We start from the raw sequence: 26,356 nt of genomic DNA on the forward strand, positions 1-26,356 counted from the left end.
CTGGAGGCAGGGCTTTCTCCTACAGAGCTCTATTTTTATGGAATGGTCTGCCAACCCATGTGAGAGACGCAGACTCGGTCTCAACCTTTAAGTCTTTACTGAAGACTCATCTCTTCAGTGGGTCATATGATTGAGTGTAGTCTGGCCCAGGAGTGTGAAGGTGAACGGAAAGGCTCTGGAGCAACGAACCGCCCTTGCCGTCTCTGCCTGGCCGGTTCCCCTCTTTCCACTGGGATTCTCTGCCTCTAACCCTATTACAGGGGCTGAGTCACTTGCTTACTGGTGCTCTTTCATGCCGTCCCTAGGAGGGGTGCGTCACTTTAGTGGGTTGAGTCACTGATGTGATCTTCCTGTCTAGATTGGCGCCCCCCCCCTTCGGTTGTGCCGTTGCGGAGATCTTTGTGGTCTATACTCGGCCTTGTCTCAGGATGGTAAGTTGGTGGTTGAAGATATCCCTCTGACCCCTCCTGTCTCAGCCTCCAGTATTTATGCTGCAGTAGTTTGTGTCGGGGGGGCTAGGGTCAGTTTGGAATATCTGGAGTACTTCTCCTGTCTTATCTGGTGTCTGTTGCTAATTTAAGTATGCTCTCTGTAATTCTCTCTTTCGGAGGACCTGAGCCCTAGGACCATGCCTCAGGACTACCTGGCATGATGACTCCTTGCTGTCCCCAGTCCACCTGGCTATGCTGCTGCTCCAGTTTCAACTGTTCTGCCTGCGGCTATGGAATCCTGACGTGCTACCTGTCCCAGACCTGCTGTTTTCAACTCTCTAGAGACAGCAGGAGTGGTAGAGATACTCTTAATGATCGGCTATGAAAAGCCAACTGACATTTACTCTTGAGGTGCTGACTTGCTGCACCCTTGACAACTACTGTGATTATTATTATCTGACCACGCTGGTCATTTATGAACATTTGAACATCTTGGCCATGTTCTGTTATAATCTCCACCCGGCACAGCCAGAAGAGGACTGGCCATCCCTCATAGCCTGGTTCCTCTAGGTTTCTTCCTAGGTTTTGGCCTTTCTCTGGAGTTTTTTTAAGCCACCGTGCTTCTACACCTGCATTGCTTGCTGTTTGGGGTTTTAGGCTGGGTTTCTGCACAGCACTTTGACATATCAGCTGATGTACGAAGGGCTATATAAATACATTTGATTTTGATTTGATCGAATCCCCGAGCTGACAAAGTAAAAATCTGTCTTTCTGCCCGAACAAGGCAGTTAACCCACTGTTCCTAGGCAGTCATTGTCAATAAGAATTTGTTCTTAACCTCTTAAGTCGACCCTCTACTTTTTTGAACATTCTGTTAAAAATCGCGCAACATTTCAGCGCCCTGCTACTCATGCCAGGAATATAGTATATGCATTTGCTTAGTCTGTGTGGATAGAAAACACTCAGACGTTTATAAAACTGGTTAAATCACTGCTGTGGCTTTACCAGAACGGCATTTACATCGAAAAGCACAGGAAAAACTGATCACTGAAAATGGGAAAATATATCCATGCGCTACTTGAACCCATTGATAAAGGTGAACCACAATTAATTGACTGAGGTTGCAGTACCTACAGCTTCCACACGGTGTCTAGAGTCTTGTCATTTCCCTTCGAGTTTTTTTCTTGGTCAAACACATGCAGGGCACCGTATCTCCTCAGGTCTAGGACCGGATATTTTCGTTGAGTTTCTAGCCGGACATTTTTCCAGACGGACAGCTAATGATCTTTACATCGCCTCCTGATGAATTTTATCGCTTATTAACGTTTACTAATACCTAAAGTTGCATTACAAACGTATTTCGAAGTGTTTTGTGAAAGTTTATCGTCGACTTTTTGAATTTAAAAAATGACGTTACGTTTTGAAACGATGTTTTTTTCGTTTATCACACAGTCTACATATAACGATATCTAGGCTTTATATGGACCGATTTAATCGAAATAAAGACCCAAATAGTGTTTATGGGACATCTAGGAGTGCCAACAAAGAAGATGGTGAAAGGTAATGAATGTTTTCTATTTTATTGTGCGGTTTGTGTAACGCCGAAATGCTAATTATTTTGTTTACGTCCCCTGCGGGTCTTTTGGGGTGTTACATGCTATCAGATAATAGCTTCTCATGCTTTCGCCGAAAAGCATTTTAAAAATCTGACTTGTTGCCTGGATTCACAACGAGTGTAGCTTTAATTCGATACCCTGCATGTGTATTTTAATGAACTTTTGAGTATTAACTAATACTATTAGCATTTAGCGTAGCGCATTTGCATTTCCAGAGCTCTAGTTGGGACGCAAGCGTCCCGAGTAGAAGCAAGAGGTTAACTGACTTGCCTAGTTAAAAAAAAAAAAAAACGCATGGAACGTAAAAATAACATTAACGGATCCCATGCTTTTAAAATAACATTGTTTTAGTATGGATCACTTTTGTTCTTAGTTCCATTTCTATTCTTTCAAAAATGTATTTATTAGTTCGGTTCCCTGAACCAGTTCCAATCCCTGGTTAAAACAGTGTACAGGTAGTGTGGACTTTGCGAAATAATTGATTGTGATATTTTATTTTAATTTTACCTTTATTAAACTACCGCCCAATGCAAGTGGAGGGATTTATGTTTCTAGAACAGTAACGTAATTCAGAATCGATTCACGTTTTTATGGAGTATTTGGCCGTTTTGCCTCCCGGAGCCAATTAGTCTTTTAAACAGAACATGTTACTCCTTAGTCCAAGGACCTTACATTAATATTAGGCTCCTTTAGTTCAATATTGGGCTAAATTAGGCTTAGGCTAGACTGAAAATACCATCAGCGAAGGCACATTTGCTGTTGTTCCAGCCTTGATGCGAGTCATGGTGGTTAGCACATACCTGTGAAGTGCTGTGAAGGGTCCGGCATTGTGTCTGGGACGGAGAGGTTGAGGCTAACAACCGGCAAGCAATTAAAGCTCTTCCAAGACAGGCCTCTTGCTCTAATGCCTAAAAGAATGACAGAAAAATATGGCATTAGGTAAAATCCAATAAAAGTACTGTCAGATGCAGTTAGGCCTACTTACCAACATATTTGGGAGTTGATGTACCACACAATTAGACAATTAGTAGTAGCACTAGTAAAGTCTGATTATATACATTTTATAAAGAGAAAAAATATGTGCATGTGTCCATGGTAGGCTAAATGTTCTCATAAAGCTTTTAAGTTTTGCTGAACTATCATAGCTACCTGCAGAGACGTCGCTAGGCCTATTTTAGGGGTGCTTCAGGGAAGGCTGCTGCATGCGCTAGTGACTGTTAGGTCTACTTGTATATAACATTTTGGTTAACGTTAGCTACTGCTGTAGCTTGAGACTGCTAGCTAACAGTAAACTGACAGGAATAGGCTCTGACAGGACGGATTCATGCAGATAGGATACGATGTGAATTTGTGGTAAGTTAGAACAGAGAGCATTCACTACTATAGACTTTGGTCATAATCAAAGCTTTGTTAACGAATACGTTTTAATGTGAGGCTGGCTGTAAATTAACAGTGTAACAAACGCTGCGAGCTAGTTAACGGTATCTTTTAAATTCGACATAACTAGGTATCATCGCCACCTAATTATAAGTAGGTCATGTGTAGAAAAGGTGGCATAGTGTTGATCACAATGTGATTGTATTATTCTCAATTTCTCAACTGTAGGCTAGCTAACGACTAACGTTAGATGGGTATACGGAAATTCTTCGAGGCAGTGCCACCAGCTCTGCCGAAGGCCAATCCGGTGAGAAATTAAGATTTTACCAGTTCAAACAAGCAAATTAAAACTTAAACTGATTAATCAACTATTAAGCCTTCAGTTATTGTAAATATGAGTTTAATAACAATACATGTCAAAACACAGCAGACAAGAATGAGAGAAAGAAGCTGGAGGCTGACAGGGCTGAGGGAGCATGTCTGATGAAGGTTTGTGATTTTTTTTTAAAAGCAAGTAGATGTTTAAGCTTTCAGTTAAATTTGTACAGCATGTCTTACTTTTGTTAGGCATAAATAAATGATGTTCATGATATCTTAAAGGGTCATGCAGAAAGAGAGGCTTCTATGCAAGGCAGAGATCAACATGCGAGCTGTATAAGTGAGAGAGAGCGAACAGATCCAGCGAGGCAGGGACAACAAACAGATCCAGAGAGGCAGGGACAACAAACAGATCCAGAGAGGCAGGGACAACAAACAGATCCAGAGAGGCAGGGACAACAAACAGATCCAGAGAGGCAGGGACAACAAACAGATCCAGAGAGGCAGGGACAACAAACAGATCCAGAGAGGCAGGGACAACAAACAGATCCAGAGAAAGAAAGTAATCAAGCCGCTGCAGTAACTCCTTCCAAAAATTAGAGCAATTTAGGTGCCAAAGACACTGGGCCCAGACAAGTTAGCTACCCACACTATTAGCTGAATTAGCTACCCACACTAATGTTTTGGTACAGAGAAAAGGGCATTTCAGCACTGCTGGTTTGAGAAATACAATTGGGTAGAGTACTCAGTCCACAAAAACGCAGCTTTCTGCTTTCCATGTAGAGTTCTTGGCAAAAACATTACATTTTATTATTTTGTCAGTAATGGCTACAAATTATTTTTTTTAAAAGCTTTGTTTATATTCGGTAAACATTAAATGGCACAGAGACAGTGTTGTGGCATGGCAAAGCTACCAGGCAACTATCAGTCATGGGAACATTACTCAGATTTTAATATCTGCCCATGCTAGTGATATTGCAGAGAGAAGGGAGTATCTGAGGATAATTGTGGCAATCACCTCAATGTTAGGAAGACAGGGACTCTCTTTCCGTGCCAATGATGAATCTAGTGAAAGCACAAAGAGGGACATTTCTTGAATATATGGAGCTTATGAAGGAGTTTGACCCTTTCCTGCAAAGGTACAATTCTCCATCAAATGCAACGTCTCTCTACAGAATGACATGATCGAATCCTGTGCTCAAGAGATTATGACACCATGGTCTCTGAGATGTCAAAATCTGGAATGTATGCCATTATGGCAGATGAGGCCAGGGATGTGGGCCAACATTTGGCTCTGTGTGTTAGGTATGTAACAGAGGGGACAGTTAAGGAGCGTTTACTAGCACAAGCAGAAATCAAGTCAGTTGATGCCCAATCGATAGCAAATTAGTTGCGACAGCTACAACAAATGAGGGGTAGCAGGCCTAAAGTGCATTGCACAAATCTATGATGGTGCAGCTGTCATGAGTGGGTCCAAAGGAGGTGTGCAAGCACATTTCAAAGTGCTGCCTCCAGAGGCAATTTATGTACATTGCTATGCTCATGAGCATCATTTGGTGTTGTGTCATACTTGCAGGGCGATTTCAGAGGCTGCTGAGTTTTTCAGTTTCTTGGAGAATGTGAATTCATTTTTCAGTACATCCCTAGTTAACCACCACAAGCTCAAAGAAGCTCAGTTCAAACTTGGAATAGCATCAGCTGAACTTGTACAGCTCTCAAACACTTGCTGGGCATGACATTATTGATTGTCTATCTACTATTGGATCCCCCATGGCTGTTGGTCTGAGAGCAAAGCTTCATAATTTCTCCACCGTGTATTTGCTATTGATGTTTCAGTCCCTTCTTTCTGTAACTGAGGGACGACACAAGTTCCTCCAGAAAGAGACGGTAGACCTGGCAGAAGCTTGTTTCAGCAAACAAGCTTGTATGTGACACACTGATATGTATCTGTGCGTTTGCCTTCGCCAAAGAACTTCATGATAGAACCAAAGCACTCTGTGAAATTCACAACATTAGAGAGGCAGATGCAGCAAGAAAGCGCAAACAAAGGAAAATGGGAGATTTTGTGGTGGAGACCTCCTTGGGTTTAGGCACAGAATTGTCATGTTCCCAAACAATGAAAACAGAGTTGTTGCTCCCCTGCTTGGACAGGATAGTTTGTGAGCTTGACCAGTAATTTTCGACTGTAGATGCAGGTCTACTCAAAAGGCATACAGGCATGCTGCCCAGCTCAAAAAACGTCCTTGGTACATCATGCTTAACTGAGTTTGCCAAGCACTTCTGTTAAAACAGAAGAGATGTTGGTGGCCAGAAACGTCCTTGCCCGGAAAAGAAAGGCTGGATGTCCTCCCAAAGATATGCTTGCTGTGCATAACCTCCTGGATGATGATATGTTTCCTTCTCTGAAGGAAATCATTCAGGTTGCCCTCACAATTCCTGTGAGCAGCTGCTCCTGTGAAAGGTCCTTTAGTGCACTGCGCCGGATGCACTCCTGGTTGCGTAAGACAATGGGCTAGAAAAGGCTTGCAAGTTTTGCAGCCATGTCCATTGAGGGTGAAGTGCTTTTGGCCACTAAGCCACAATAGTGTTGTTGACCGCCACCTTTAAAAATAAGAGGTACACTTTGATGCATCCAACCACAAAATAAGCATCAAAAGAGAGGGAAGCAGGAGAAGTTCTGTAATATAGGTTGTAATATTTCTTTGGGATCTTACTTTATCAGATTTTATTCCTAATTATTTTTCAGTTTTTAAAATCATATTTAGCTCATTGGTTTAATTTAGTTTTGCCCCATTGTGGATGATACTGTTTAAGATGTTCCATGTGTCTGAATTACTGGGTTAATTTTGAGCAACAAATTTAAATAAATATTTTTTCTAATGGTATAATATGACCTGCATGTCTTCACATTTCTCCCTCTCTCTCAAAATAACATCCCAAAAGTATTTTAGATAGTACATGCATTTTTGGACCTTTTGTTGGTGTTGGATGGATGGGACAGAGTAGACTTAAATTCTATCCAATTAAAGTAATTATACATCAGTGTCTAACACAAACTATGAGACAGGTATACTTTTAGCCAACCTTAACCAAAAATAACCTTATTTTGATCGATTTTACACCTGTTGTTACTCTAAAAATACATTGCTTGCTGTTTGGGGTTTTAGGCTGGGTTTCTGTACAGCACTTTGAGATATCAGCTGATGTATGAAGGGCTATATAAATACATTTGATTTGATGAAAACGTTTTGGGGGCTTTAAAATAAATGCTGGGGGAGTATGCCCAGACCCTCCTAAAAGAGGCTTAGCCCCCCTATCCATGACATCTCTAGTCACGTCCCTGGCTACCTGATTGCCTTTCTGACTCCAACACATTTGATTCTCGAGAGCTAAGCTACCTGCATACCAATAACATGTATTGCTGTCGTTGTGATCTTAGAACCCTGACTTGGGCCTCTGGTTTAGTGAAGTGTATAAGAGAGAGTTAGTCACTGCGGACTGTTCTCAACTGCAGCAAAAAGATGAAGCAGCCTACCACGTCATAGTGTGTAATCGAGTACATCTCTCGATGTTTTACACAAAGGCAAGGAGAGTGCAATTTTGGAAGAATATTGAAATAAGTTAGTGACACCCTAGTTCTCCTGGGTTGGAGGTAATGCTAGCTGACATTGGCTAACGTTAGCTCATGTTTTTCTTGTTTTTGGAACATTCAATAGAGTAAGGCTACGATCGATGATTCATGTTCCAATCCAACAAGGGAGAGAAATTTGGTTGGCACTGAAGTTATTTTATTTGGCAACCAATACAGAAAATGTTGCGACTTGACTGTTAGCTAAGCTAGCTGGCTAGCTATAGCCTTCATGTGAGCAAACCTTACATTACCTTGCCGAAGGTGACTCTGGATGCTGACGTATTTATTATGTTCCTCACAGCGGACTGCAATAGTCGCCGATACATGACTCCGACAAAAGTTACAATATTTAACCTACGTATTGAAACCAAGAAGCGGGTAAAATAATGTTTTTCAATTAAATCTTCACGTTTTGTAACACTGGCCCTCCTTCTTCTTTTTGATTTGGTTGGCTGATCGCATCCAACTTTTAGGTATATACACTGCCACCTACTGTACTGGCGTGTGAGGCCATTCACGGTCTACCTGGGTAACTGCAACTTCGGGCACTTCGGCGTTGCAGGCTTTCATAAATTAAACTTATTGAAACACAATTATACAAGTATTATAATTGTCTTTGATTTGTATTGAAGCTATATCTGATCATGGCTGCGATCATACCATTCAGGCATGTATATATTTTTGATTTTTTTTCTCAGACAGCCATAGACAAATGTCATTTCTGTCAAGGCATTAAACATCATCGTACAATTCATTTATAACACATTTCTTATACGTGTACATGAACTTGTATTGGATATTATTTTAAGTGATTTTTAAGGTTTTCCTAATATTAATAACTCAACACGACGCCTGAATGTATAAACTTGCCTTCGTGACAACTGAAAACATTTATCATGAAAAATAAGATATTTCCACACAACTTTTTGTGAGATTATAATAACAACCATATAATTTCCTTATCTAAAACAAATCAATCAATGTAAATTATATACGAATTTACCTCAAAAATATCGGTGTGGTGGAAATGACCAGGTGTGGTGGAAATTACATCTATGGTAAAAAATATGAACAAAAATATTTTATTGCAAATATTTTGAACAACAACCATTTTAAAACATGTAATTAACATAACACAAAGTAAGATTCCAAAAGTAGCCGATGGGCAGAGCTCAAGGAAGTAGGCCAGTGTTTTTGAGAGATCATCTGCATAGAAGAGCTCAGTGAGCAAAGTGAAACTGTATCCTTTGTGGTATATCCAACACAGGTGTGGAGGGTCACCTGCTTATGAGAATCACCAAAGTGAACTGCCAGGATATCTCTGGTTAATTTACACAGGTAGTTCTCTGCAAAGCAATATGCATGATGATCTCTTTCCTCAGATTCTCTTTTAATTCTCTCAGTTTGGAGTATTTGTGTCGAATGGTGTACACGTGTTGACCCAACTTCTCTTTCAATCCTTTGGAGAAGTCTTCCAGTAGAATATGCAGTGTGCCACACACACGCACACACACATTTTATTTTACTGTACAGTGAACTTCACCATGTTTCCCTCTGTCTTTCTTCTCTCTCTCTTCTGGTTTTTCTCACAGCACAAAGACTCAATAAGGTTTGTGGTATTTTAGTTTGTCCTCTATGATCTGAAGGTTGGTGTGGGATTTGCAAAAGCATGTGTCCCTATCCTGGACTGCTGGCTTGACAAAACAAAGAAGGCTGTGTTTTGCAGAATTCATAGTGGTCATTTCAATCTCTGAATCCTAAACCTCTGATAAAAGGTTCTGAATTGTGCCATTCAAGATGCACTTCTGCTTTTTTTCTCGTTCCTTATTAGTGTATCCTTTTCCCCTTTTGTTGCTCTATTGTTGTCATCACGTTCATATCATCTAGTGATATTCTCTTCTGTGGCTATGCTAAAATTCTGTTACACTGCTTTTTCCTGGAGTATTGAAGACTTGTTGGCCTGTATTGACTTGCCCTAATTGCTTTTGCTGAACACCCAAATTCTCTGTTTGCGGCTTTGCCCAGGCCATACTTTCTCAGGATATTGCCTCTGAACAATTTTGAAGCCACTTGTTTGTCCTTGGCACTGCACATTTGTTTTTACTTTTCAGCAATGATGGAATTTTGATACAATAAAATACTTCTCAAGTTCTTCGGAGTTCCCTTCATTTGCTGTTTTGTCTTTGGGGAATCTTGTAATGACCGACGCGATGAGAAGCAGGTACGGGGAGTCAACATTTATTCAAGAACAGACAGGTAACAAAACAGGAACAGGGTCAGCACACGGGTAAACAACGGCAAACGACAATTAATGTTGAAGTAGGGCAACCAGACAGATAAAGGGGATGTAATGACAGAGGTGACTGAGTCCAGGTGAGTCCAATAATCGCTGATGCGCATGACGGGGGGAGGCAGGTGTTCCCCCCCCCCTTCTAGGAGTGCCACCCTCGTCCCAACTGGGCGAGCCTGACGGGCCGGCCGAGGCATAGGAGCCCGACGATCCGGCTGGGCCGCGAAAGCCTGTTGATCCCGCTGATGGGTGGGAGCCCGATGATCTGGCGGAGGCGTAGCAGTCTGACGAGCCGGCTGGGCATAAACGTGGGATGGGAGCCGACGTGGGATGGGAGCCTTCAGAGCCAACCAGGGCAAGAACCTCTCGAGCTAGCTGAAGGTGTGACAGCCTGACAGGGCTGACTTAGGCACCCCCGGTTCCATCGGTGGAGGCCCTTGGACCCGAAGTCACAACCAACCGGGACGCCAGGACTCCCCGATGCTTCGTATGATGGCTTCAGCATTCTGTAATGACCGACGCTAGAGATGAGAAGCAGGTACGGGGAGTCAACATTTGTTTAAGAACAGACAGGTAACAAAACAGGAACAGCGTAAGCACACGGGTAAGCAACGACAAACGACAATTAATGCTGAAACAGGGAACAGAGCGGAGAGGTGATTGAGTCCAGGTGAGTCTAATATTCACTGATGCGCATGACAGGGGGAGGCAGGTGTGCGTAATGATGGTAGCAGGAGTGCATAATGCTGGGGAGCCTGGCGCCTTCGAGTGCCAGGGAAGGGGAGCGGGAGCAGGCGTGACAAATCTTGTCTCTCCATTTTTTTCATCAGTGGACCATTTTTTGTATTTCTCAGCTGTCCATAAAGCTTTATCAAGTTTTTTTATAATCTTTTTTTCTCTGTTATTTTACCAGGTAAGTTGAGTGAGAACACATTCTCATTTGCAGCAACGACCTGGGGGAATAGTTACAGGGGAGAGGAGGGGGGATGAATGAGCCAATTGTAAACTAGGGATTATTAGGTGACTGTGATGGTTTGAGGGCCAGATTGGGAATTTAGCCCATCCAGGGACTGACCAGGACCAACCCTGCTTAGCTTCAGAAGCAAGCCAGCAGTGGTATGCAGAGTGGTATGCTGTTCTGGCTGCAAGTCATCTGGTTGCCTGATAGGTACGTCTCCATTTCAACTGTGGTCTTTGAAGTCTGTTTTCTATTCCATTGGTTGCATTTCCATTGCCTTCTCTTGCCTCTTTGTTCTCGCTTTGTAAGCTCAGAGATAGATTTCACTTCTCCCTTCTCTTTCTTCTTCCAGTATCTCTCCCATTATTTTTGCAGATGTTCCTGGTATCGTATTTATTTCTATGTCTGTGACCTCTTGTTTTATGTGGCATATTCTAAAAACATACCCGAAAAAACATTATTAATGAGGAATTTGCCCTCAGTGGTAGAAATGACAAAGGACATGTATATTTTGTGTAAAATAAATACGGGCAAACTCACAATAAATATTGATATAGCTTTTATTTAATTGACTCTCTCAAGTGGATACATTATATAAGGGTTCATTCATGTTTTCTCATAGAAAAAGTATGGCTCAGGGACAAGGGCAATTGAGATATAAAATGCATCTGAAAGTAGCTAAAATACTTTTTTTATCCCTAAAATTAACCCAGAGGACATAGAAGTGCACATAGTTGCAGAATCATCCACCTACATTATATTCTTCGATACAATAATACAAAATTGGGGAAAAGGAAAATTACCCAACCACCTATTACCGTACACACACCGTACACACACCGTACACACACACACACACACACACCGTACACACACACTCCATCTCATACACGCTAGAATGTTAGTATATAAATTGGGGAAAAGGAAAATGACCCTACCACCTATTACTGTACACACATACAAACACACACACCATACACACACACACCGTACACACACACACACCATACACACACACACACCGTACACACTTTTGACTCATTTCTACTGTACAATTAACAACCATGGCTATAAATGCAAAAAATCCCAGTTTACTGAAGCACATATTCTTCACGTCACTCTCTCTTGTTCTCTGCCTACTCACAGGAATCCTCGGGGTGGCAGGTAGCCTAGTGGTTAGAGCGTTGGGCCAGTAACCAAAAGGTTGTTAGATCAAATCCCTGAGGTGAAAATCTGTCATTCTGCCCCAGAACAAGGCAGTTAACCCAGTGTTCCTAAGCTGTCATTGTAAATAAGAATTTGTTCTTAAAAACTTCTTATGGCTGGGGGGCAGAGTAAACTGCCTGCTCCTCAGTCCCAGTTGCTAATATATGCATATTAGTGTATTCAGATAGAAAACACTCTGACATTTCTAAAACTGTTTGAATGATGTCTGTGAGGATAACAGAACTCATATGGAAGGCAAACACCTGAGAAAAAATCCAACCAGGAAGTGGGAAAGCTGAGGTTGGTCGATTTTCAACTCAGCCCCTATAGAAGATACAAGAAAATCGACCATTGGTCATCTTGCACATCCTAAGGCTTCCACTAGATGTCAACCTTCTTTAGAAACTGGTTTGTGGATTCTACTATGAAGGGGGGCTGAATGAGAGGGGAATGAGTCAGAGGTCTAGCAGCAGTCACGCGCATTTCACATGAGAGGTATCTCCCGTTCCTTTGCTTTTCTGAAGACAAAGGAATTCTCCGGTTGGAATATTATTGAAGATTTATGTTAAAAACAACCTAAAGATTGATTCCATACATCGTTTGACTAGATTCTATGGACTGTCACGGAACTTTTTGACATTTCGTCTGCAACTAGTGAACGCACTTCGTGAGTTTTGATTTGTTTACCAAACGCGCTAATAAAAGTAGCTATTTGAACATAAATGATGGACATTATCGAACAAATCAAACATTTATTGTGGAACTGGGATACCTGGGAGTGCATTCTGATGACGATCATCAAAGGTAAGTGAATATTTATAATGTTATTTCTGACTTCTGTTGACTCCAACATGGCGGATATATGTATTTGTTCTCTGAGCGCCGTACTCAGATTATTGCATGGTTTGCTTTTTCCATAAAGCTTTTTTGAAATCTGACACAGCGGTTGCATTAAGGAGAAGTATATTTTTAATTCCATGCATAACACTTGTATTTTAACATAATACCTGTATCAACATTTATAATGAGTATTTCTGTAAATTGATGTGGCTCTCTGCAAAATCACTGGATGTTTTTGGAACTACTGAACATAACGCGCCCAATGTATACTGAGATTTTTTAAAAATATAAATATGAACTTTATCAAACAAAACATACATGCATTGTGTAACATGAAGTCCTATGAGTGTCATCTTGTTACGGTTTTCTTCCGTCGAAGGAGAGTCGGACCAAAATGCAGCGTGGTTAGTTCGATACATCTTTAAAGAAGAAAAAAACACGAACAATACAAAAACAACAAACCTATACAGCCTATCTGGTGACAACTAACACAGAGACAGGAACAATCACCCACGAAATACTCAAAGAATATGGCTGCCTAAATATGGTTCCCAATCAGAGACAATGATAATCACCTGACTCTGCTAGACACCCCACAAAACCCCAAGACAAAAACACACCACAAAAACCCATGTCACACCCTGGCCTGACCAAATAAATGAAGACAAACATACTATACTTCGACCAGGGCGTGACAGAACCCCCCCCCTAAGGTGCGGACTCCCGGACGCACATCAAAACAATAGGGAGGGTCCGGGTGGGCGTCTGTCCATGGTGGCGGCTCCGGCTCGGGACGTGGACCCCACTCCATCAATGTCTTAGTTCCTCCCCCTCGCGTCCTAGTATAGTCCACCCTCGCCGCCGACCATGGCCTAGTAGTCCTCACCCAGAACCCCACTGGACTGAGGGGCAGCTCGGGACTGAGGGGCAGCTCGGGACTGAGGGGCAGCTCGGGACTGAGGGGAAGCTCGGGACTGAGGGGAAGCTCAGCACTGAGGGGAAGCTCAGCACTGAGGGGAAGCCCAGCACTGAGAGGAAGCTCAGCACTGAGAGGAAGCTCAGCACTGAGAGGAAGCTCAGGCAGGTAGTTGGATCCGGCAAGTCCTGGCTGGCTGGCGGATCTGGAAGAGTCTGGTTGACTGGCGGATCTGGAAGAGTCTGGTTGACTGGCAGATCTGGAAGAGTCTGGTTGACTGGCAGATCTGGAAGGGTCTGGCTGACTGGCAGATCTGGAAGAGTCTGGCTGACTGGCAGATCTGGAAGAGTCTGGCAGATCTGGAAGAGTCTGGCTGACTGGCGGATCCTGGCTGACTGGCGGATCTAGCTGCTCTGGCTGCTCCATGCAGACTGGCAGCTCTGGCTGCTCCATGCAGACAGGCAGCTCTGGCTGCTCCATGCAGACTGGCAGCTCTGGCTGCTCTATGCAGACTGGCAGCTCTGGCTGCTCTATGCAGACTGGCAGCTCCATGCAGACTGGCAGTTCTGGCTGCTCTATGCAGACTGGCAGCTCTATGCAGACTGGCAGCTCTATGCAGACTGGCAGCTCTGGCTGCTCCATGCAAACTGGCAGCTCTGGCTGCTCCATGCAGACTGGCAGCTCTGGCTGCTCCATGCAGACTGGCAGCTCTGGCTGCTCCATGCAGACTGACAGCTCTGGCTGCTCCATGCAGACTGACATCTCTGGCTGCTCCATGCAGACTGACAGCTCTGGCTGCTCCATGCAGACTGACAGCTCTGGCTGCTCCATGCAGACTGACAGCTCAGGCTGCTCCATGCAGGCTGGCAGCTCTGTCTGCGCTGAACAGGCAGGAGACTCCAGAAGCGCTGTAGAGGAGGAAGGCTCTGGCTGCGCTGAACAGGCGGGAGACTCCGGCAGCGCTGGAGAGGAGGAAGGCTATGATAGAGCTAGACAGGTGAGGCGCACTGAAGGCCTGGTGCGTGGTGCTGGCACTGGTGGTACTGGGCCGAGGACACGCACAGGAAGCCTGGTGCGGGGAGCTGCCACCGGAGGACTGGTGTGTGGAGGTGGCACTGGATAGACCGGACCGTGCAGGCGCACTGGAGCTCTTGAGCACCGAGCCTGCCCAACCTTACCTGGCTCGATGCCCACTCTAGCCCGGCCAATACGAAGAGCTGGTATGTACCGCACCGGGCTATGCACCCGCACTGGAGACACCGTGCGCTCCATAGCATAACACGGTGCCTGCCCGGTCTCTTTACCCCCCCGGTAAGCACAGGAAGTTTGTGCAGGTCTTCTACCTGGCGTAGCCATACTCCCTGTGAGCCCCCTCCCAATACATTTTTGGGGCTGACTCTCGGGCTTCCATCCGCGTCGCCGTACTGCCTCTTCATACCAGCGCCTCTCCGCTTTCGCCACCTCCAGTTCTTCTTTGGGGCGTCGATATTCACCAGGCTGTGCCCAGGGTCCTTTTCCGTCCAATATCTACTCCCAAGTCCAGAGGTCCTGTGATCGCTGCTCCTCACGATAAACAGGGGGAGTTGGCTCAGGTCTGAACCCTGACTCTGCCACACTCTCCTTGAGCCCCCCCCCCAATACATTTTTGGGGCTGACTTTCGGGCTTCCTTGCCAACCGTGTTCCCTCGTATCGTCGGCTCCTCTTTCCGGCTGCCTCTGCTCTCCTAAGTGCCTCCACCTGTTCCCATGGGAGGTGATCTCTTCCAGCCAGTATCTCCTCCCAAGTGTAACAACCCTTGCCATCCAAAACGTCTTCCCATGTCCATTCCTCCTTTCGCTGCTTCTGCTGTCGCTGCCTGTCACCACGCTGCTTGGTCCTGGTGTGGTGGGTGATTCTGTTACGGTTTTCTTCCGTCGAAGGAGAGTCGAACCAAAATGCTGCGTGGTTAGTTCGATACATCTTTAACCTCTTCAGTCGACCCTCTACTTTTTTGAACATTCTGTTAAAAATCGCGCAACATTTCAGCGCCCTGCTACTCATGCCAGGAATATAGTATATGCATTTGCTTAGTCTGTGTGGATAGAAAACACTCAGACGTTTAAAAAACTGGTTAAATCACTGCTGTGGCTTTACCAGAACGGCATTTACATCGAAAAGCACAGGAAAAACTGATCACTGAAAATGGGGAAAATATATCCATGCGCTACTTGAATCCATTGATAAACGTGAACCACAATTAATTGACTGAGGTTGCAGTACCTACAGCTTCCACAGGGTGTCTAGAGTCTTGTCATTTCCCTTCAAGTTTTTTCTTGGTCAAACACATACAGGACACCGTATCTAATCCGGTCTAGGACCGGATATTTTCGTTGAGTTTCTAGCCGGACATTTTTCCAGACGGACAGCTAATGATCTTTACATCGCCTCCTGATGAATTTTATCGCTTATTAACGTTTACTAATACCTAAAGTTGCATTACAAACGTATTTCGAAGTGTTTTGTGAAAGTTTATCGTCGACTTTTTGAATTTAAAAAAATGACGTTACGTTTTGAAACAATGTTTTTTTCGTTTATCACACAGTCTACATATAACGATATCTCGGCTTTATATGGACCGATTTAATCTAAATAAAGACCCAAATAGTGTTTATGGGACATCTAGGAGTGCCAACAAAGAAGATGGTGAAAGGTAATGAATGTTTTCTATTTTATTGTGCGGTTTGTGTAACGCCGAAATGCTAATTATTTTGTTTAATTCCCCTGTGGGTCTTTTGGGGTGTTGCATGCTATCAGATAATAGCTTCTCATGCTTTCGCCGAAAAGCATTTTAAAAATCTGACTTGTTGCCTGGATTCACAACGAGTGTAGCTTTAATTCGATACCCTGCATGTGTATTTTAATGAACTTTTGAGTTTTAACTAATACTATTAGCATTTAGCGTAGTGCATTTGCATTTCCAGAGCTCTAGTTGGGACGCAAGCGTCCCGAGTAGAAGCAACAGGTTAATGAAGAAAAAAACACGAACAATACAAAAACAACAAACGGAATGTGAAAACCTATACAGCCTATCTGGTGACAACTAACACAGAGACAGGAACAATCACCCACGAAATACTCAAAGAATATGGCTGCCTAAATATGGTTCCCAATCAGAGACAACGATAATCACCTGACTCTGATTGAGAACCACCTCAGGCAGCCATAGACTATGCTAGACACACCACAAAACCCCAAGACAAAAACGCACCACAAAAACCCATGTCACACCCTGGCCTGACCAAATAAATGAAGACAAACATACTATACTTCGACCAGGGCGTGACACATCTGATGAAGAGCATCAAAGGTTAGTGATTAATTTTCTCTATTTCTGATTTTTGTGACTCCTCTCTTTGGCTGGTAAATTTGGCTGTGTTTTTCTGTGGCTTGGCTCTGACCTAACATAATCGTTTGTGGTGCTTTCGCCGTAAAGCCTATTTGAAATCGGACACTGTGGTGGGATTAACAACAAGATTACCCTTAAAATGGTATAAAATACATGTATGTTTGAGGATTTTTAATTATGAGATTTCTGTTGTTTTGAATTTGGCGCCCTGCACTTTCACTGGCTGTTGTCATATCGATCCCATTAACGGGATTTCTGCCCTAAGTTAACTGACTTGCCTAGTTAAATAAAGGTAAAAAATAAATAATAATATCAGGTGGTGTGAAAGGAAGGCCCATAAAATTGCTAAAGACTCCAACCACCCAAGCCATAGACTGATTTCTCTGCTTCTGTATGGCAAGGTGTACCGGAGCATCAAGTCTGACACCAACGGGCTCCTGAACAGCTTCTATCCCCAAGCCATAAGACTGCTAAATGGCTACACAGATTATCTGCATAGACCCTTGTATTTTATTTTTGCACTGTCTCTATGCACGTTCACAGGACTCTACACACACATTTATACTGACTCTATGCACATACAATCATCAAATATGCTGCTGCTACTTTGTTTATCATATTTCCTGATGTCTAGTCACCTTACCCCTCTACATAGCCCACTGTGGGAGGTCTGGACCTATCGCTGGGAGCAGCGGGCGTGCGCTATCCTGCTTCTCATGGTCCCATGAAAGATTCAACTAATTGTGCGAGGGGTAGGAATTGGCAGATTTCTCCATTCCCTTCTCTCGCCGCTGTATTGGGCTGCTCAATGGTGAGAAATGTCTCAGTCCTTGGAGCAAAAACATTGTGCTATCCAGGAGCACGAGTACAGGGACATCAATAAGCTTCTCCCAAACATTATAAAGCTGCATCAGTCTATCATATTTCATGTGGGATTCAATGAGAAGGGCAGCTCAGAATTGCTGAAAGAAATGATTGGGTCACTACTTAACACTAACAAACGCTCCATAATATCTGGGAATCGGGAAGCAAGTTCAGGGAGTGCATAAATTAATAAACAAATGAACAAACATGAACAACAAACACACAGACAGGAAACAGAAACAATAACACCTGTGGGAAGGAACCAAAGGAAGTGACATAATGGAAAGGTAATCAGGGACGTGATGGAGTCCAGGTGAGTCTGATGACGTGCAGGTGCGCGTAAAGATGGTGACAGTTGTGCGCCATAACAAGCAGCCTGGTGACCTAGACAGGTTGGGGTGGTATACAGAAGATAGCCCTGTTTGGTAAAAGACCAAGTCCATATTATGGCACGAACAGCTCAAATAAGCAAAGACAAATGACAGTCATCATTACTTGAAGATATGAAGGTCAGCCAATCTTGAAAATGTCAAGAACTTTGAAAGTTTCTTCAAGTGAAGTCACTATGATGAAACAGGCTCTCATGGGGACTGCCACAGGAAATAAAGACCCAGAGTTACCTCTGATGCAGAGGATAAGTTCATTCGAGTTAACTGCACCTCTGCTTCACAGAGTTCAAGTAACAGACACATTTCAACATCCACTGCGTAAATCAGGCCTTCATGGTCGAATTGCTGCAAAGAAAACACTAAAGGACACCAATAATAATAAGAGACTTGCGTGGGCCAAGAAACATTAGCAATGGACATTAGACCAGTGGAAATCTGTCCTTTGGTCTGATGAGTCTAAATTTGAGATTTTTGGTTCCAACAGTTGTGTGAGACACAGAGTAGGTGAATGGATGATCTCCGCATGTGTGGTTCTCACCGTGAAGCATGGAGGAGGTGTGATGGTGTAGGGGTGCTTTAGTGGTGACACTGTCAGGGATTTATTTAGAATTCAAGGCACACAGCCAGCATGGCTACATCAACATTCTGCAGTGATACGCCATCCCATCTGGTTTGCTCTTATTCCCACTATCATTTGTTTTTCAACAGGACAATTACACAACACACCTCCAGGCTGTGTAAGGGCTAGTTGACCAAGCAGGAGAATGATGGCGTGCTGCATCAGATGACGTCAACCCAATTGAGATGGTTTGGGATGAGTTGGAACACAGAGTGAAGGAAAAGCAGCCAACAAGTGCTCAGCATATGTGGGAACTCCTTCAAGACTGTTGGAGAAGTATTCCAGGTGAAGCTGTTTGAGAGAATGCCAAGAGTGTGCAAAGCTGTCAACGCAAAGGGTGGCTACTTTGAAGAATCTCAAATATAAAATATATGTTTAACATGTTTTTGATTACTACATTATTTCATAGTCTTGATGTCTTTATTATTCTACAATGTAGAAAATAGTAAAAATAAAGAAAAAACACTTGAATGAGTAGGTGTGTCCAAACTCTTGACTGTTACTGTATGTAGCTTAAGAACCTTAAGGTTAATGAAATAAGTAATTCGGTAGTAACAGATGACATTCATATCTCTGAAACTCACTTAGCTAATACAGCGGTAGCAATACATGATTACAATATCAACAGAAAAGACAGAAATGCCAAAGGTTAAGGTGTTGCCGTTTGTATTCAGAACCACATTCCTGTAAAGCTTAGACAGGATCTCATGTTAAATACTGTTGAAGTAATATGGCTACAGGTTCATCTGCCTCGCCTAAAGCCCATTCTGGTGGGAAGCTGCTATAGACCAACAAGTGCTAACAGTCAGTATCTGGATAACATGTGTGAAATGCTTGAAATTGTATATGATATCGACAGGTGGCAGGTAGCCTAGTGGTTAAAGCGTTGGACTAGTAACCGAAAGGTTGCAAGATTGAATCCCCGAGCTGACAAGGTAAGAATTTGTTGTTCTGCCCTGAACAAGGCAGTTAACCCAGTGTTCCTAGGCAGTCATTGAAGATAATAATTAGTTCTTAATTAACTTGCCTGGTTAAATTACATTTTTTTTAAAGGTATATTTTCTGAGTAATTGAAATAGACTCGCTTTCAGACTGCCCACTCAAGAAAAAGATTCAAAGTGTAACTAGTGCCTGCAACCTGGATCAGGTTATCAGTCAACCTACCAGGGTAGTTACAAACAGCACAGGAATAATATCATCAACATTTATTGATCACACCTTCACTAATGGTGCAGAAATTTCTTTGAAAGCCATATCAAAGCCATCAGATGTAGTGATCACATATCTAGGAAAACCAAAGTTCCAAAGGCTGGGCCTAATATAGTGTATAAGAGGACATACAATATGTTTGTAGTGATTCCTATGTTGTTGATGTAAGGAATATGTGTTGTTACTTGGTGTGTAAGGAGGAGCAACCAGCATATCCCAGATATCTAATAAGCAGATATTACTTAAATCTTTTTTTAATTGGCAAGATTAGCAAATTTAGGCATGACATGACAGCAACAAACTCTGACACTACACATCAAAGTATATCTGACCATATTATGAAAGACAAGCATTGTCATTTTGAATTCTGTTAAGTGAGTGTGGAAGAGGTGAAAAAGTATTGTGGTCTATCATCAATGGCAAGCCACTGGGGTCTGACAACTTGGATGGAAAATTACTCAGGATATAGCAGACAATATTGCCAATCCCATGCGCCCCATCTTCAATTTAAGCCTATAAAAAAAGTTTGTCCCCTCAGGCCTGGTGGGAAGCAAAAGTCATTCTACTACCAAATATTAAAGCCCTCTTTACTGGCTCAAATAGCCAACCTGTAACAGTTGTTGGAAGGAGAGGACCAAGATGCTGCGTGGTAAGTGTCCATGTTAGATTTATTCGATAACTGAACACTGAAACACAAAGTAAACAAAATAACAACCCCCCCCCCCAAAGGTGCGGACTCCGGCCGCAAAACCTAAACCCATAGGGGAGGGTCTGGGTGGGCATCTGTCCGTGGTGGCGGCTCTGGCGCGGGATGTGGACCCCACTCCGCCATAGTCTTGGCCCCCTTACGTGGCGCCTCTGACTGGGGACCCTTGCAGCGGGCCCCGAATCGACGGGAGACTCCGGCAGCGCCGGAGTGACGGGTGGCTCCGGCAGCTCCTGACTGACGGGTCGGCTCCGGCAGCTCCTGACTGACGGGCGGCTCCGGCAGCTCCGGACAGGAGGGAGGCTCCGGCAGCTCCGGACAGGAGGGAGGCTCCGGCAGCTCCGGACAGGAGGGAGGCTCCGGCAGCTCCGGACAGGAGGGAGGCTCCGGAAGCGCCGGACAGGAGGGAGGCTCTGGAAGCGCCGGACAGGAGGGAGGCTCTGGTAGCGCCGGACAGGAGGGAGGCTCTGGAAGCGCCGGACAGAAGGGAGGCTCTGGAAGCGCCGGACAGGAGGGAGGCTCTGGAAGCGCCGGACAGGAGGGTGGCTCTGGAAGCGTTGGACAGGAGGGAGCACCTGGAGGGAGGAGACGGAGAGACAGTCTGGTGCGTGGGGCTGCCACCGGAGGCTTGTTGCGTGCGGTTGCCACTGGAGGCCTGTTGTGTGGAGGAGGCACCGGATGGACCGGACCGTGGAGGCGCACTGGAGGTCTTGAGCACCAAGCCTGCACAACTCGTCCTGGCTGGATTACTCCCTGTAGCCCGACAAGTGCGGCAGGGTGGAACAGACCGCACTGGTTTGTGCTGGCGAACCGGGGACACCGTGCGTAGGGCTGGTGCCATATAACCCGGGCCGAGGAGATGCACTCTGCGCTGAGCCAACTTCATAACTCCTGGCTGATACGAGGAGCTGCGATGTAGCGCACCGGGATGTACCTGCTCACTGGGGACACCGTGCGCCTCGCGGCATAACACGGAACCTGCCCGGTCCACCTCTCTCCACGGTAAGTACGGGGTGTTGGCTCAGGTCTCTGACCTGACTTAGCCACACTCCCCGTGTGCCTCCCCCAGGAAATTTTTGGGGCTGCCTCTTGGGCTTCCTTGCCAGCCGTGTTCCCTCAAAGCGCTGGCTCCCTTTACCTGCTGCCTCCGCTCTCCTGGCTGCCTCTACCTGTTCCCATGGGAGGCGATCCCTTCCAGCCAGGATCTCCTCCCATGTGTACGAACCCTTCCCATCCAGAATGTCCTCCCATGTCCATGAGTCCATTCCACGCTGCTCCTGGTGACCACGCTGCTTGGTCCTTTTTTGGTGGGTAGTTCTCTAACGGCTGTTGGAAGGAGAGGACCAAGATCCTGCGTGATAACTGTCCATGTTAGATTTATTCGATAACTGAAGACTGAAACACAAAGTAAACAAAAGAACAACCGAAACAGTCCTGTCTGATAGAAACACAGAGACAGAAAACAACTACCCACAACTCAAGTGGGAAAAACAGGTTGCCTAAGTATGGTTCTCAATCAGAGACAACGATTGCCAGCTACCTCTGATTGGGAACCATACCAGGCCAAATACATAGAAATGGAAAACATAGATCACAAAACATAGAATGCCCACCCCAACTCACGCCCTGACCAACCTAAACAAGAAACATAACAAGGGAACTAAGGTCAGGATGTGACACAACCAATCAGCCGGTTACCAACTCTTAATAAACATTTGGGGGAAAAATTGTTTGACCAGATAGAATGCAATTTTACAGTAAACAAATCGACAGACTTATTGTTGTAGTCTTGATTTTATGCCTTTCAGTGTCCCTTGGTGGTTTCTGTCCCACAATCTTGTTGTGCTCCATATCCACAAAGTGTATTCACTCCCACGTGCTTGTATACCCAAAGGACTCTAGATAACCTGTTTTACAAAGAGAAAATGATAAAAGAGAAAAGAGGTAGTGTTACGCGGAGTGGAACAGGGGAACCCAAGAGCAGATTCAGACGAGGAGACTGGGATGAAGTAACCAAGGTATTTATTGAACCGCAAGGGGGAGATGGAGTGCAGGTCAGGGGAAGCTCGGGCGAGTTGCTGGAAACCATGTGCGGAGGCTGAGGCGAGAGGGTTTGAGACAGGGTACGCAGGTCCGGAGGGAATCCAAGGGGGTAGTAGTGTGGGGAATCCAGGACAGAGAAGCATGAGGACGAGCCGTGAGACAGGGACCAGAGTCAGAGCGGGCAGAATAAACAGAGATTACGTTCCGGCAGTTTGGAAGAGGCAGAGCTGAGTATTTGTAGAGGTCTTGATTATGGAACGGGTTGCAGCTGGTGGGGATCTGCTCTGACTCTAGCACACCTGTCTCTGCCCACACCATCACACACGTAGAGGGAGAGAGTACTGGGGGAGTGGCGGCAGGTCAATGAGACAAAGGATGAGCAGTAGAGGGTGTTGCAGGTGTGACAGGTAGACTAAATTGATTACATGGTCTGGAAGGTAGTCTATGGTCCTCACTCCTTAGGCTACCTGTAATCCCATAATACAAATACAAAACCATACAAACATGACCCAATTCATGTTTATGCCAAGCTTACTGTAAATTGAGCAATCTTAGCAATCAGTTTGTATTTTTCCCAACTTACCTTCACCTTGTGCAGAGCTAGGGGTTAGAAACACATGCTGGTGGAATCAGATTCTGTACCACCTACAGTACAACAAAATACACAATTTAACCACCCCACTTAGTGTATTGATCTCTATTAGACTGGCTATCTTAGCACACCTAACATAGACATGTCAATATTGTCAGCTTGCTGTTATCTAGCTAATGTCACTAAATTGGCAGCACGATTTCTAGCCTGAGAACTGAGAACCAACTACAGCCAATTTATACACTTTCATACCAACACACAACTAGCTCGAAAATTCTAATTTATGTAACTGAGTGTTTTACAGACAAGGCTGGAGTAGATGGCTACCAATAGTTACAGGGGATGAATGAGCCAATTGGAAGCTGGGGATGGTTATGTGGCCATGATGGTATGAGGGCCAGATTGGGAATTTAGCTGGGACACCAAGTTTAACACCCCTACTCTTACGATAAGTGCCATGGGATCTTTAGTGACCACAGAGTCAGGATACCCATTTAACATCCCACCCAAATGACAGCCCCCTACAGAGGGTAATGTCCACAATCACTGCCCTAGGGAATATATATATATATGTATATATACATACATGCATACATACATACATACATACATACTTACATACATACAGTGGGGAGAACAAGTATTTGATACACTGCCGATTTTGCAGGTTTTCCTACTTACAAAGAATGTAGAGGTCTGTAATTTTTTTATCATAGGTACACTTCAACTGTGAGAGACGGAATCTAAAACAAAAATCCAGAAAATCACATTGTATGATTTTTAAGTAATTAATTAGCATTTTATTGCATGACATAAGTATTTGATCACCTACCAACCAGTAAGAATTCCGGCTCTCACAGACCTGTTAGTTTTTCTTTAACCTCTTGAAACTAGGGAGCATTATTTTCATTTTTGGAAAAATAACGTTCCCAAAGTAAACGGGCTATTTCTCAGGACCAGATGCTAGAATATGCATATAATTGACAGCTTGGGATGGAAAACACTCTAAAGTTTCCAAAATTGTACAAATATTGTCTGTGAGTATGACAGACAATATTGCAGGCGAAAGCCTGAGAAAAATCCAATCAGGAAGTGACTCTTATTTTGAAACCCCTGTGTTCCTATGCATCCCTATTGCCCAGATTTCTATGGCTTCCCTAATGTGTCTACAGCCACTAGACATAGTTTCAGGCTTTTATTTTGAAAAATTAGCATGAACGACAACATTGCGTCAGTGGTCAGGTGGTGGCTCTCAGAGTGATTTGTGCGTAATAGACAAAGTTGGCCATTGTTCCTCTCACTCCTACTTAAAAGCCAATTGTCCCGGTTGATATATTATCGATATATTATCGAAGAGATTTGAAGGATTGATTATAAAAAACTTTCGCCATGTTTCTGTTAATATTATGGATCTAATTTGGAGTTTTTTTCAGCGTTGTCGTGACTGCAATTTCCGGTGGATTTATAAACAAAACGTGGATAAGAAACGGAGGTATTCCTTTTTCTACGTAGTCCCCAAGGTGTCTACAGTATTTTGACGTAGTTTCACGCCTTTATGTTGAAGAATGAGCGTAAGCGACTACATTGCGTAAGTGTCCGGCTGAGGGCTCTCAGAGTAATTCTTGCGTAATAGACAGAGGTAGCTATTTTTCCTCCCGGACATACTGAAAATACAGCTGTCCCGGTGGATATATTAATGAATAGATATTTGAAAAACACCTTGAGGTTTGATTATAAACAACGTTTGCCATGTTTCTGTCAATATTATGGAGCTAATTTGGAATATTTTTCGGCATTGTCGTGACCGCAATTTCCGGTCGAATTCTCAGCCAAACGTTATTCTCAGCCAAACTAGTTATTTCGGCTACAAAAATAATATTTTTGGAAAAAAGGAACAGTTGCTATCTAACTGGGAGTCTCGTGAGTGAAAACATCCGAAGCTCATCAAAGGTAAACGATTTAATTTGATTGCTTTTCAGATTTTCGTGACCAGGGTGACTGCTGCTAGCTAGGCATAATGCTATGCTAGGCTATCGATAAACTTCCACAAATGCTTGTCTTGCTTTGGCTGTAAAGCATAATTTCAAAATCTGAGATGACAGGGTGATTAACAAAAGGCTAAGCTGTGTTTCACTATATTTCATGAATAAAAATATTTTCTAGAAAATATTTTTTGTCCGTTGCGTTATGCTAATTACTGTAGTTGATGACAACGCTCCTGGATCCGGGATGGGTAGTTACAAGAAGTTTTAAGCCAATCCAATTTGTGGGAGGTGCTTCAGGAAGCATGGGGTAAAATCTCTTCAGAAAACCTCAACAAATTGACACATAGAATACCAAAGGTCCTCAAGGCTGTAATTGCTGCAAATGGAGGATTCTTTGACGAAATCAATGTTTGAAGGAAACAATTATTATTTAAATTAAAAATCATTATTTATAACCTTGTCAACGCCTTGACTATAATTCCTATTCATTTTGCAACTCATTTCATGTATGTTTTCATGGAAAACAAGGACATTTCTAAGTGACTCCAAACTTTTGAACGGTAGTGTTTAATTATATATATTTTTTCCAAGAACATTAACCATGTGTGTTCTCTTGTTTTGTACTGTTCTGTAGTTTTGACCAAATTATTTGCGTGCTGCAGGCCCTGGCATGGATCAAAGTTTGCGAGACATTCAATGTTTTTAGAACCACATCATGTCTATTGTCCTGCTAATAGCCCTTGTGAAAAATAAGTATTTGAAAACATCTCAGCAAGGTTTTACCCGTGGTCGTGGAGCTCGGGGGAAGTGCAACTAAAATGTAGCTGAAATGTACTGTACAGTAGTTGAAATAAACATCTGCATTTTTAAAGTATTTTTTATCTTTATTTTATTAACGAAGCATAAAGATCTTGATGAACAGATACTGTGTAAAACTTTAGAGTATATAAGCGTCAAATACGGCGGGTTCTATCTTCATT

At 43.7% G+C, this 26,356-nt stretch overlaps 1 protein-coding gene across 1 annotated transcript in view; it reads right to left on the reverse strand.

The window, feature by feature from the left end:
• Positions 1 to 7,834, reverse strand: part of LOC115135157 (ubiquinol-cytochrome-c reductase complex assembly factor 1) — a 53,017-nt gene extending 45,183 nt beyond the window's left edge. The window contains 2 exon segments of the mRNA XM_029669537.2: positions 2,848 to 2,955; positions 7,625 to 7,834. Coding sequence (XP_029525397.2) covers positions 2,848 to 2,955; positions 7,625 to 7,699 — 183 coding nt within the window. The 5' untranslated portion in view covers positions 7,700 to 7,834.
• Between the last annotated feature and the right edge of the window lie 18,522 nt (positions 7,835 to 26,356).

This window comes from Oncorhynchus nerka, linkage group LG2, assembly GCF_034236695.1.
Source record: "Oncorhynchus nerka isolate Pitt River linkage group LG2, Oner_Uvic_2.0, whole genome shotgun sequence".
Classification (NCBI taxonomy): domain Eukaryota; kingdom Metazoa; phylum Chordata; class Actinopteri; order Salmoniformes; family Salmonidae; genus Oncorhynchus; species Oncorhynchus nerka.